We start from the raw sequence: 14,447 nt of genomic DNA, 5'->3' as shown, positions 1-14,447 counted from the left end.
ATCTACTGTTGCATAATCAGCAAAATTTTGCAGAAGCTGAAAGTCCTCTTCTTTTAAAGGTGAGCTATCAGCCTGTTCAGAGTTGTTCAACATACCAAATGCAGCTTTCCGAAAACAGTTTATTATTACATCTGGTTTAATTTCATCCCAAGCGGCACTAACGTAATGTATGGAGTCCAAAACGTTAACTTTAGTTGAAATTTGGTTGGTACTCTCCATGTCTCTCAAGTACCGCTGAACTAACTTTTTTCGGTACTTTTGTTTTATCACTTTAATGATACCCTGATCTAGGGGTTGTAACTTAGATGTAGTATTTGGTGGAAAGAAAACAAGTTTTATATTGGTAGTAGGGATATCTTTAGGGTGAGCCGGACAATTGTCGACGAATAGAATAATTTTTCTCTTTTGTTTACCGAAAAATGCATCTAGCTGTTGAATCCAGTTTATGAATAGTATTCCTGTCATCCAAGCACGACTTTGAGCAAGGTATTCACATGGAAACGTACGAACATTTTTGAAACAGCGAGGAGACCTACTTTTTCCAATGACGACCAACTTCAATTTATGGGTTCCGGTAGAATTTGTACATACTAAAACCGTGAGACGTTCCTTGCTCAACTTTCCACCATGGCATGTCTCATTTTTAAAAACAAAAGACTTATCTGGCATAAGCTTAAAAAACAATCCGAATTCATCAGCGTTGTATACATCGTCAGGAGCATAGTCACGCAGTAATGAAGGCAACACGTTATTTTTCCATGAAGCTATATCATCATTATTAACAGATTCAGCCTCACCTGATATTTGCCGGTACACAATGCTATGCCTACTCCGAAATCTATCCAGCCAACCAGTCGATCCACTAAATTCGGTTAAGTTGAGACGTGCGGCAATCTCCATCGCCTTTTCCGTGATTATACCTCCATTTATTGGATAATTTAAACTACGAGCTTGTTGAAACCACTCCAATAAAATATTTTCCAACTCTTCATACTTCCCGTGTTTTAATTTTTGTCGTTTGCTGCCACCTAACAAGCTGCTTTGTTCTATTTCATGTCTGTTTTTCAATAAAGTTCTTAAAGTGGAAGGAGGTATCCCCAGTTCATTAGCAATATCTTTTTGTTTTTTTTTCTCAGCCAATCCTTCATCGTACTTTTTCAAAATGTTGAGTTTGTCCGAAATCGTTAGCGCTTTACGTTTTATACCACTAGCCATAACGAAATTACGGTTATACACATGCGAACGAACAGCACTTACTAAATCTCATAAGACGATGAAATACAGTAAAACTGTTATAATAAGTAATGATAAAATAGGTATAGCGATAAAATAAAACGATAAGAACACGTATAATACTAAAAATTCTATTTTTATTTTCACAAAACTACTAAAATTTATCGTAATCTGCTGAAAAAAAGAGCGTTTTACCCGATTAGACAGAGAAAAACTGAGCGTCTTAACAGGTGATTTTTACATTGACTAGTATAGGAAATGTCTAGGGACCGACTAAAAACAGCGTCTTATGCGGGAAAGCGTCTTAAGCGAGAGCGTCTTAAGCGAGTTTTACTGTAGTTACAAACGATATCACTGGATTTTAAAGCTGCGCACTTCTCCCATTTTTGACATGGAGATTAGATTTTTGTTTTTTTCACTTTTCCGACAAAACTTTTGAATATTTTCAAGTTTTATTTTCAAATAGTTCTTGAAAACATCACCCCCAAGTGTCTCGCCGTCGCTCTTTTTATAATTTTTGGTATGGCAGGTGAGGGGGAGAGCACACATCATTTTTCAATGTGCCAGTTTATCGGTGAGGGATTAATAATTACACAATTTTTATTGATTATTAACTTCTTTTCACAAGCGTTGCCGGGTTATTTAGCTATATAATAAGGCATAACTAGCTGTATAATATGACTGAATAGCTTAAATTATTATAATTATGTATGAACAAAATCAAAAAATCTTTAAAGTTCAAAAAAGATAATTATATTTTATTGATAACAAGTGGAACTTTAAACCCTGTTCGCATCACGTGCATACGAAAACTCATAACTTTTATTTATGCTATTTTAAATTCTTAGTGGAGCGAAAGAATACATTGTATTTACTATAATATTTTTTTCCGTCTGTCATCAACATTTGGGGTAATAAAAATGTTCCATATTTCAAGAATTTTTCTACTTAAAATTAAGAAAGTTAACTGGAGAGTAACACAGTTTTTTTTAAATTGGATTTTCACCGGTAAACTAAAAAAATTTCATATATCGATTTTTGATATTTTATTGTACTTCAAACATAAATGGTAAAACTATCAAACAATGTGAACTCTTTTTAAGCTATTTATAGTCATAATAGTTTTTTTCAGATTGTGTAAATTATTATTTAGTTAAAAATGAATAAAAGTTTTCTTCACATATCTAACATTAGAAATTTTAATAGAAGGTTCGCAACAAGTTTTCTACCCAATAAAAAGTTCACCGAAAAGTTACCATTATAGCAATAAGATGTTTTTGATTTTTAGAAAATTTTTTTTTTTATCTATTTAATTGAATTTATTTTTTATTCAAGTATGCTAGGCTGACACATCGTCCTCGCTCAGAATCGTTTTCCGTATACAATGATTGATCATTGAATTTAAATATAACCCATCCATTACAACGAAATGCTCAACAATCACTGTACAGTAAGCGATACCCACTTGTCCACCTTTTTTAAATCTTATTTTTTTTCATATATAAGCCACTAAAAAAATATTCCAATACTTGTTTGTATTCTTCAACTGCATTTAAATTTAATTCTTATATAAAGAATCATTTTAGTCATATTATTTAGAACTTATATGCATACCTATTTATTATTATTATATAGTTGATATAATTGTATGAGTACATTTTCCTGGATAGCTGGATTAATACTATGATATTATTTTATTTAAATTTAATAATACATCATTTCTGAATAATTTACTATTGAGATTTTACAAGCATGAATTTGAAAACAATTTTATAAAATAAACAAACTATGATGGTGCGGAAAAGAAAATATTTGCCATAAAATAATTGTAAATTCCAAATTGTTTTATGAAATGTAACATCATACATATTTATAGAATTAAAAATAACAATTTATAGAATAATTTATAACAATTAAACAGTACATTTAATAAAAAAAAATTTTTTTGATGTACTAAGTATTTTAACGTTGCACATAAATATTATAATTTACAGTATATAAACATGAAACATTCCAAACTATAATCGCAACAAGAAAATTATATATTATAACTATAAATAGCAAAATAATTAATTCTTGTTTTGTATTAAATATTTCTTATATAAACGTTACAGATTTACAGATAGTACGACTAATAAGTTTTTATATTTAAAAATATATTAAAATTATGTTTTTTTTTAAAAAAATATGTATCTGACATGCCAATCGCCGAGTTTCAGTGTAGGGAAAATTCTTCGATTTTCTTCTTTGATGGTGATTTCTAGCAGCAAGTTTAATCTATTTGGTACTTGCTATCAAAAGTAAAAAAAGACTTTTCAGAGAAAAAAATGAAAAAATGACCGGATTATTTTAGCAAAAACTGTTTTTGACAAAATCTATTTATTTATTTTTTATTATTCTAATAATAAAACGGAGTAAATACTTGACATTTTTATCAATAATTAGCAATTTATAATGACATTTTTTAAACACTTAATTGAAATATTCATCATAATACATCCCTTTAAGAGCTAATAAAAGAAATTTTTTTATGTTTAACTTTTATAATTTTTTTTTTATTTATGTCAATAACATTGAAAATATAACACGAAATTCCTTATACGTTGTTCTTATTAATTTAAAATATTGTAAATAAGTAGTAAACATTTTTTTCTTAATCATTTAAAGTTAAAATATTGATAGAATTATATATTTTTAGATCAAAGATGATATTTTTTTTTCTTTAATGGATAGCTACCTACTTAATTTTGAATCGAAAAATATTAATTAGAGGTACATTTTGCCATAACGTATGTTATTATATATTATTTATACCATTGACTTTTTCACACTATTTTATGGTAGGTATTCAATATAAACTTACAAGTTAATAATATTATATTATTATGATATAAGAAATATTATGTAATGTTAAAATAATACTGTATAACATTATATAATATATATTCATATTCGATATTTTTGGCAAAAATTAGTTTGACCTATCACATAACTAATAGAAAAATCAATTTTTAACAAATTGTAATATAAATAAATGATTAAAATTTATCCTCAGAAAATATATTGGCTAACTCACAGTCTCTTCTCAGAATCGTTTTTCGTAACAAAGGTTTATCATTAAATTCATATTATTTAACTCATCCATTCCAATGACCTGCAGAATGATGAGGGACATTTTAAGCCCTACTAAAGGTTTACTACGCTGTTTTTTTTATGCTCACTACTATCTGATTTAGTTAAATAATGAATAATAATCACATATTTTATTTTATCAATAATAATTTTTCCCAATAAAATGCATATGTAATATGTATACATAAAAAAAAGACACTATTGATACTCCATCAATGAGCGTAGTGTTTGTTCTGAGATAACTAATTAAAAATTATCCTAAACTGTTTACAATGACGAATGTGTGTGAGTTTTTCTAATTTGAAATAAGTATCCATACCTAATAAGTAAAAATATATAATAATTCGACAAAATATAAATTAAACCATTTAAGTATTTACCGAACTCATATCAGTATTGCCGTCTGTAAGTTACAACGAAAATACAACAAAATGCATTAAAAAATAAATATATTTTATGACAATATAAACCATATGAAACTAATGTACGAGTTTTCTCGTTTCACTGTATAATTTTGTTCGACTGTGACCCACCGATAATAATAACTTATTGCCTCTGCATTCCAAACCGATAAATCCGTTCAAGTAGTAAATTAACTGTTATACATCACAAGTCAATGACATAACCAAAAAAGGTAATTAACGAAATCCATCTATCCCTGTATCGCGCAGTAACTCACTACATACCTGTTGCTCTATCTACCTGTATCACTATCTACTTCTCTTTCGCTCCGCGGACGAGAAAAGTTAATCATAAAACCACGATGGCCTATACCTACCTACTTGTATAATATGTTATAAAACAATAAATCAAAGTGACTAACCTGGACATTTGGACACCCGCCGAACTTGAGGAGCAAGTAAATCATGGTAGGATTTTGGCGGACCACTGCCAAGAACAGCGGTGGTAGAGTCATCAAGTACGGTTTTGTGTACATGTCAGCCATTTCGTTCATCCTGTCCAGCGACAGCGAGCTCTTGATTTTGAAAATTATCTTTGGGACGACCGTTAGGACGTCGTCGGTGTCGGCGCTCGGCGGTGACACAGTGTCCGGCAATATAATCGACGGTGGAGGCGTCGATGGTGGAGGTGTCAGTGACGGCAGTATCAGTGGATGTGATGGCGGTGGTGGAGGCGGTGGTGGTGGCGGTGGTGGCGGCGGTGGTGGTGGAGGTCGTGAGGACTGCAGTGGCTTTGCTTGTTGTGGTTGACTCACAGTGGTCGGTACGTGGTCTGAGACGACCACTGGCACTGTGGCCGGGAAATCAGTGGCCAACGGCACCGAGGACACCGAGCCACCGGACACCACGGCCGGGACCGTCGGAGATCCGGTGGACGACAGTGACTGCAACGACTGGAGCGACGACCGAGAGTCAAGCAGCGGCAGCCGGCCACCGTTCTCCAACTCGTAGTCCGCGTACCGGCGCTGCTCATGCCGGTCGAACAGCGTGTCCACGTCCAGGTCAGTGCTGCTGTCCATGTCGCTGGCGTTGCCGTTACTATACGTGTCCCGGAACGACAGGTTCCAAAGTATGGCGCGGACCACGTCACTGCTCCGGCGGAGCTCGCTCATAATGCCCTTGAACTCTGCGGGCGCGGCGGCCACGAAACCGGCCGCGCCCGCCACACCCTTAGGTACGAAACCAGCCGCCGCGCAGCCACCCGCGATACACGCGACGCCCGCGACGCCCGCGACGCCAGTAGTGTGGACGGTCGCCGGCCGCCCGTGTTGCGGCTGTTCCGCTTCGTAGCCGCACATGTCCGTCGGCGTGGACCGGACCAGCTTGCTGCAGCCGGCTCGGAGCTTTTGCAGCAGTGGCCGGCTCTTCTTCGCCGGTTGATCGTTGTCCAGCGACAGCGAACGTTGTCGCATCAGTACCGACCGGTTGACGTTGCGCTCGGCGACCGCCACCACCATAGCTGTGGGTTTAGGCGACGGTGTCGACACGGCCGACGTGGTCGGGCCGATCGTGATCACTACTTCTTCGTCTGGCCGCACATCTTCGGCCACCGATATGATTTCTGCAGATAAACATAACCGACACAAAAACGTTAATATAAGGTGGTTGCAAAAATGGTGAATATTGTTAAGTGGAGATTTTTTGCACAACGCCTGTAAAACACTCAGGTAAAAATAACGTTCGGTTAAATTATACGGTAATATTATATAAACTTTATAGTTGTAACTTTAGTTTTTGCATTACCAGATATATAATATTTCATTAAAATATTTTATCACATTGTAAATTGTAGCTATAACCAATATTAACCATTGACGTATAAACAGGTTTATGACTTAACCTTTATGATATCAACATATTAGATTCATAATCGGTGGGATACCAAAAACCGGTGACTGATAAAGAAAACATATTCTGTTATCACCAGCGTAAACTTTGATCAAAGTCACAGACTAGATATAACCGATTGATGAGATATAACCGATAATGGCCAGCAATGCGGTTCCTGTTAAAATAATTAAAATAACCGATCACGATAATCAAATGACCGTAACGATATTTGGTGCGCATGCGCAAAGGCTTGTTTTGGTAAATAACGTTAACGGGTTCATACGTTATTTTTAACCGGCGTTGTGCAAAAACTCTCTATCATGGCTAAATATATAGGTATAATCGCAACTTTGTGATACGCAGGTGTCATGGCCGCTACTGGCAGTGAATATTATCACTTCGATTTATTTGCCAACAAAACCATACAAATTATTAATTTCTTGGCTAAATAATTCCAAAAATCACTGCCAGCTGAGATTCCTTTCCATGCTAAAACATGCAATAATTGTACGTGCGCAGCCCATAACGAAAATGCGTCTCAATGCGATCATACCCATATATTTATTCTATACGCTAACACAGTATCGAACTTCCAAATTAAATATAATATTAATTTTTACTACTGATAGGGCTTTTGAATTGATTTACGACAAAATATTATGCTCTGCGATAATAACTGACCTTTTTTTTTTACTTTTATAAGAAGAAAATAAAACGTTTGTTTTATAATAAATTGACTTTCCCTCATTTACACTCAATATTATGTTACAAGTCGTATAGTATCTATGAATAATTTTACGGACATTAATTTAATTATGTGTAATTGTTGAATGGTTATTTAAAAATAAGTGATTCTTTCTACCGTGCAGGTTAAAATGGAAATCTTTCCTTCAAAACATAAAACCTTAAAATCACGGCATCGTCTCATCGCCGCAACCAAAAAAAAATAGCTACAATTATTACAAAAAAAAAAACAGCTATAACCACCTGTATCGTAATGATAGATATCGTGTATATCGAATCCAGTTTCCTCGTCGATTTCACATTGAATCGACGCTGGTTTGACGTTACATCGTTCACTTGGGCCGGATGATCCAGACGGAGAGTGTCGTGGCACGTCTACATCGGTCAACACGTGGCCACCTGCATTGGGATCTATGCCGTTTTCGAGCAACGTTCGCACCACGTCTAATGACCCATAGTCAATGGCCGTGTGCAGAGCGTTTTTGAACGGCAACAATGATTGATCGTCCAACGATATAGAACTGCGCGAAGAATCGTTTTGATCGGATCTGTGGGCAAAATAAATATTTAAATAATATAAAAATCGTCGACGTCATGCGATCCGACAGTGCGCATGTTTGGTTACTCGGTACCGTTTTATTTGATATTTTAAATTAAACGTGAATCTATGAATTTACTTGTATTACCGTTTAGGTAGGTAGCCATTTAATATTATTCTATTGGACGTAATATCTATACCATAGCGAATAAAAAATAGGTACAAATAAATTTATCGCGGTAATAAATGTGCATATTTGTATCGATTAATAAACATTTTATATTTTTACTTCAATATAAATGTTGAGTGTTTATTATCGTTTTCTTAAATTTATTGATTTTTCGGATTATTGTTATTTATTGTTTTAGTTATTTTCGCAGTAATACACTAACTACTTTTTATGAGTTATTAAAAACTACATTGTACCTAGTCTTAACACAAGACGACAGCGAATCACAACTATATATAATTGATGAATACGTTTTAACTATCGTATAGGTAGGTATTAACCTATATATTATTATAATTTTATTTCATATTTACAGTTGTTTAGTTCCTAGTTCAATAATAAACATATAACTAACATACTAACCGTACAACATCAAAAACTAATTATGTTAAGAAAATAAATTTGAAAAATCATATTTTCAAAGAAAGATGAACATTTCAATAAAATAAAAATGTTCAATTGAAATGTTGCAGGCTTACATCTCTGTGTATAATACAACGCTTGCAGTAAAAAAAAATCCTAACAAAAGAATAAAGTATGTCTGGCACTAACGTCACCATCCTTAAATACCCTAATACAAATTCTGAAAGAATATAATATATAACCCTCTCAGTATTTTGTCATAAAGTCATCTATAGTTTATAATACGCATAATTCACGCCGGTAACCGTCGAAAAACTTAACTCACAGATAAGACAACTCGTTGCCATGACGCCTTGTCCTTATTTTTACAAAGTCGTTCAAGTAGAAGGTATTGTTCACGCCGTGAACTTGATTATAGTTATTTTATCATTAACAACTAAAAGTAAAAAATGTTACATTTCCACTATACTGCCAACCATTATGTTAGTATGATATACCTATGTGTAAATCGGAACCAGCCTGTTTGAGTCCAATTGGCAAATAATTCAATTTACTGTGAGATCAATAATAGCGGTGTCTAATGTCTAGGTACCTACTAGACATTATTATTATGCAATTATTCCTATTCTCGACAGGGTCGAATCCAGGGAGAGGGGGGGAATTGCTCCCCCCGTCTTACACTGTGCTTAGCCAATTTTGTAGCAAATTTTTGTACTTTTTGTAAAAAATTAAGCCCTAGGGATCTGCCACTGATTTTTGAATATATAATATTATGATGGAGCAATATAGTAACGAATAAAAAATATTTTTATAAGGTAAATTATTAAACAAGTTAAGTAATTATCATAATTATTATGTATATACATTTAGTGTGAGACTTTCATGAAAATATCAATTATTGTTAAGACAAACTAGACCTCAGACATCATTTTGTAATGATAATATTATAATGGTATTATAATAACGTTATACTAATATTATTCATGGTTATAATGTTATAATAATATTATTAAACAAAAAAATTGCTATCTGGGACATTGACTGTTGTATCGGACATCAATAAGTGCATAACTTGATAGTACCACGTATTGTAAATTAAGCATCACAGACTCGAACGCGGAATAGTCATAACACATTTAAAGCAAGTAATTCCATAGGTAATATAAAGTAATTATTATTTGCGAATCTATTCAATTACGATTAATAAAAGATAGTGAGATTAATATTTAAACTAAAGGTTATACATAGGTTTGAACTAAATGAAAAATGAAAATTATAAAAAATATAGACTTACCAAATAAATTTTGTTTTAAAATTTGAAAATAAACAGTATTTAAAGGTAAAAGAACAGTGGTAGCTAGAAACACAAACATTTATTATTTATAATTTAAAATTTATTATTTATACTATTTAGTATGTATCTTGGAGAAACTAGTTTGTAATTTGGAAAGACGATTTTTAGTTATGTAAACGCATTTTTATTTAATGAAAAAAGTATTCTAATATCTTAATTAAAGCGGTTTTTAGTACTAAACTATCAACTGAAATATCAAAGATTGAACAATTTTATTTTTGCATTTTAACTATTGTATTTTTAAGTTAAAATTTATAACAATCAAGTAAACAGATTTTTTAAAATTAAAAAATCACTTCGATTAAAACATAGTAAACTTTTTAATTAATTTAACATAAAGACCGGCTGTCTTATCTAGGTATATCAACTTTGTTATTAATTATTGTATTGTTTTAAACGGCACGGAAATAGTGAACATAGTTTTAATCGATTGCCATGTCACTATATAAACGTACGGAAAATTCACCGATCAATAATAAACCATACATTCAATATCATTTCTAAATTAGACACACATACACTTATATTAGTTTACTTATCTGACGAGTCACTAAAATACTGTCATCAATGCGCTTATATTTTCTTCTTAATATACAGCCGAATTTAGTATATACTTAAAATACAAAGTTGGTAGGTAGATAAAATATATCTAAAATATATAATATATACATAAAATATATAAAATATTTCATTCATTTCATTTGGTTTTCGTGGACAATTTTTTAAATTGGATAAAATCAGATTTCTTAAGAAGTTCAGATGTAGGTACTATAATGGTCTGATTTAGACCCACAGTTGTATATTTTATTCATTAATAATATTCAGTTGATATAATATTATAATATGATATACCTACTGAATGTTAATTAATTTGAAACTCGGTAGCTCAAATTCAAAATATAATGCAAATATTATAGAACATTTTTTTAAGTGTAATATATGTGTATATGACTAGACCTCCGTTTTACCATGATCTAAAAAAATTAATTTAAAAACTGCTTGAATTTTTTTTCTTCGATTAAATCGTTTTGAAAATTTTGAAAATAACTATTTTTCAGCGTCATTTGTTTATAATATACAGGAAAAGAAAAATTTGAAATCGGTCGAACTTCGAATAAATGAAAACAAATTGTATTTTCAAAAATACAGGATATAAAGTTGTGAAGTCGTATGGTTTTCACACGATGACAACTAATATGCTAATCCAATATGTAATAATGAAAACACAAATCGTTGGAATTAGGTATATTATGTAATATTTGTATTTGTTTTTAAATTATTGTTCAATATAATAAAAAAAACACTCAAATCGTTGGAATTTTATGTAATATATGTATTTTTTTTTATAATATTGTTCAATATATCCACCATGTACTTATATGCAGAAGTCAGTTGTATGGGCCCGTGATATTTGTAACAACTATAATATATATATTTTCGAATTTTTAAAAAAGTTTTATTTTCAAATCAAAACAATTGAAGAGTTTTTTGACAAATTTTTATAAACTGGTAGAGGAGAGGCTATAAGTGATTTATTGGACTTTTTAAAAAAAAATCCACTATAATATCTTCGTTTAATTTAAATATAGAGCTACTGACTTTCCAATTGACTAACATAGGTAGGCACTGTATAAATGACAGCTAATGAAGGTGTAACATTTTTTTCAGTTATTGGACCTCTCTAGACTTATTAAAATTACAATCTTATTTTGTTGCCTGAATTCGTCAAAATTAATTTACTATTGACCTCTAAAAAGTGTCATCGCATTTATTTAATACGTTTTAAAAGTCCTATTTTCATTAATTAGGTATAAGATTGAAAACATAAAATTACCCTGAGTTACTTCAATATTTTACTTAATCATTATATCTCTTTTTCCTTTCACATAAATACTAATATAATAATACAATTTGAAATGTAAGGGTTAATTAGTATAAAAAAATGTCTTTCATGTTGTTTTAAAAATATTAATGCTCTGAAGAATTCATATTACTCTCTTCTAATATCTCACCTTGAGTTTGAATCCGTAGTCTGCGTCGTCAAATTATTTTACTCATATTAATCAATTCGAAAATATACAATACCTGTTTATTTTTTAAACTAGTTGATTTTAAATCATATATGCACATATCTAGAGACATATATAAATATATAATTTATAAGTTGCTCAACTAGGAATGACACTATCTGAGTTAAAAATAAAAGTTACGGGTACTATGTTTTTATATGACTTATTAAAAATCGACGATATCGATTAATAGTTAGTTTTAAATTTGAATGTAGATAGGTATAAGTACTATACAAAAATAATAATTTGTTTCATGTTCTGTTTTGTATTAATAACCGTAATTCTGATTCATTTTTTATAGAGTCCTCTGGTTAGCAAATCAATTTTCTATATTTATTAAATGTTTTTGTTTTTATATATTTTGTAAAATGTTTTTATTTCAATAAATATTAAATTATTTTATTAAACTTATACTAAATATTATTATAATGTTGTTTTACCTGTTTACCAGCTATTATAAATAAATAAAATAATAAATACCATTATAAAGATGACTGTCGACCACCTTATCGTAGCAGCAGTAGTGAAATGAATATAATATTAAACAGTATATAGGTGGGTAGGTATGAACAAAAATAAAAAATAAAAGTATGAACATAATACTAAAATGCGGGTGATTATGTCGAGAACGTCAACGTCACGTTAGTCGACGCGATTATAAATTACTGAATAACATTGATAAAATAATAATTTGATGTTTTTTTTTTTCTGTTATGAGTTTTCGTCATTGTATTGAAATTAAATAATAATATTATAATTAATAATATAATAACAATTTACACACGCCGAGTAAATCACTTTTTTTTCTTGTTAAGATATGGGGTCAATGCTCCCATGCCCCCTCTTGTATCTACACCTGCAAATGACCTCGACAACACAAAACACACAAACACAAGGGTACATGGAGACCCCGTGGCGTAACTGCTACTGCATTACATTTCGTGTCTGTTTCGGCACATTGTTAACACCGGTTACGCTACCCCGCGAAATCCTTAAAATAATTCTAAAGACGTATTACCACAAACGTGTGGTTAATCCTTCGCGAACTTGTAACAGTTCGTCAACCTCCTGCATTACGATACCTATACATTTACATTTAATTTTTCAACTATGTACCTACTTTACTTACTTTATTCTACTACGTTAATGTATAATATATTCTATAATCTTTTGAATTTGTATAATATCTACAATATTGTTTTAATAATATCTAATTAGCCGCTGGTGTAATTCGGTGTAAGTAAACCACGCTTTGTCAAAAATCCCCTAGGTCGAGATTGCACCTAGACACCTAATAGAATATTTCTAGTTGTAAGTCTTTAAAGGAGTAAGTCGATTTTGTGACTTTGGTGCCTGTCGAAGGCTGAGTTTGAGTGTCTATAGTTAGTATCAGTCGTTATCACTGTAAATTATTGGACCTGTATACGGGTGCATTAATTCAGTCGAATATTATTCGAATTATATATTTTATTATAATATTCGAATCAGTCGTAAATCGTAATTCGTTCGTTGGCAAAAAGGACCAGGGTGGGTAACATTGGATACAGTACCACAGTAAATTTCTGGTGTTTTTCATAAGTTAAAAAGTAGAAACTTGAAAACTGCGTTTGAATGCCTAGTAATCAGTCATTTCCGAAGAAATATGATTTAAATGTGTGGTTCATGAGCAAATCGGTGTAAGTGTCAATGCGTCATGGGCAAACCAATTTAAAACATGAATATGAACAATGTTTACGTTTGTGTTTGAATTTAATGTTTTGAGTTATAATTATAACGTTATGTAGTTAAACATTTTGTGTAGGTAGTCGATTTTTAATAAAGTTTACCTAAAGTGAAATAGGACAAAGTTACGAGTAGGTAGGTATAATTGTATAAATGTATAATTTTATAGAGGTGTAATAGGTAATAACGACGATCTTGTTATAAATTGTGCGATGTTATAACGTATTATATTATTATCTTCAGTTTTTATTTAATCCGCATATGTACCCAATTATTAATTATTTTTAAAGAATTCATTTATTATGTTCATCTAATTAATTTAGCAAAATTAGTAAATAATATGTTTAAGATTTATTAAAATATGTTAGTATATTATTTTATAGCGTCAAGAATTATCTAGATAAAAACATTAATTATTTATTGTCTTGTCTAGATATAAATGAAAATATTATCTATTTATCTATCTTAGATGAAAACTTCAGTAATTTACTGCAATTTATCTAGATATCTTTTTATATTGTAAAAATTATTTATGTTCCAGGTTCCTGTTTATTTATAATATTATATTATTATTACTCACTAGTCCAGTGCTTCTCAACGTTTTTTTTTACGATTACATCCTAATTTAGATCCATAACAATTGACACACACTTAAAATAATCAAGGGATTTTTGAAAAAGAAACACTTTTTATAAACATAAATGTAAATTCAGAACGATTAGTCAATAGTCTGTATAGTCATGTACGTACGCCGAAATGCCGAATGCCGAAT

General features: G+C 31.0%; 1 protein-coding gene across 1 annotated transcript in view; it reads right to left on the bottom strand.

Moving 5' to 3' along the window:
• The window catches only part of LOC132933939 (uncharacterized), a 292,866-nt gene that overhangs the window by 95,116 nt on the left and 183,303 nt on the right, over positions 1-14,447 (bottom strand). The window contains exons 7-8 of the mRNA XM_061000219.1: positions 7,644-7,948; positions 5,189-6,387 (exon numbers count right to left, since the gene is read on the bottom strand). Coding sequence (XP_060856202.1) covers positions 5,189-6,387; positions 7,644-7,948 — 1,504 coding nt within the window. The remainder of the gene's footprint in view (positions 1-5,188; positions 6,388-7,643; positions 7,949-14,447) is intronic.

The sequence above is a fragment of the Metopolophium dirhodum genome, chromosome 1 (genome assembly GCF_019925205.1).
Source record: "Metopolophium dirhodum isolate CAU chromosome 1, ASM1992520v1, whole genome shotgun sequence".
Classification (NCBI taxonomy): Eukaryota; Metazoa; Arthropoda; class Insecta; order Hemiptera; family Aphididae; genus Metopolophium; species Metopolophium dirhodum.
This window is presented reverse-complemented; position numbering and strand designations above follow the sequence as displayed.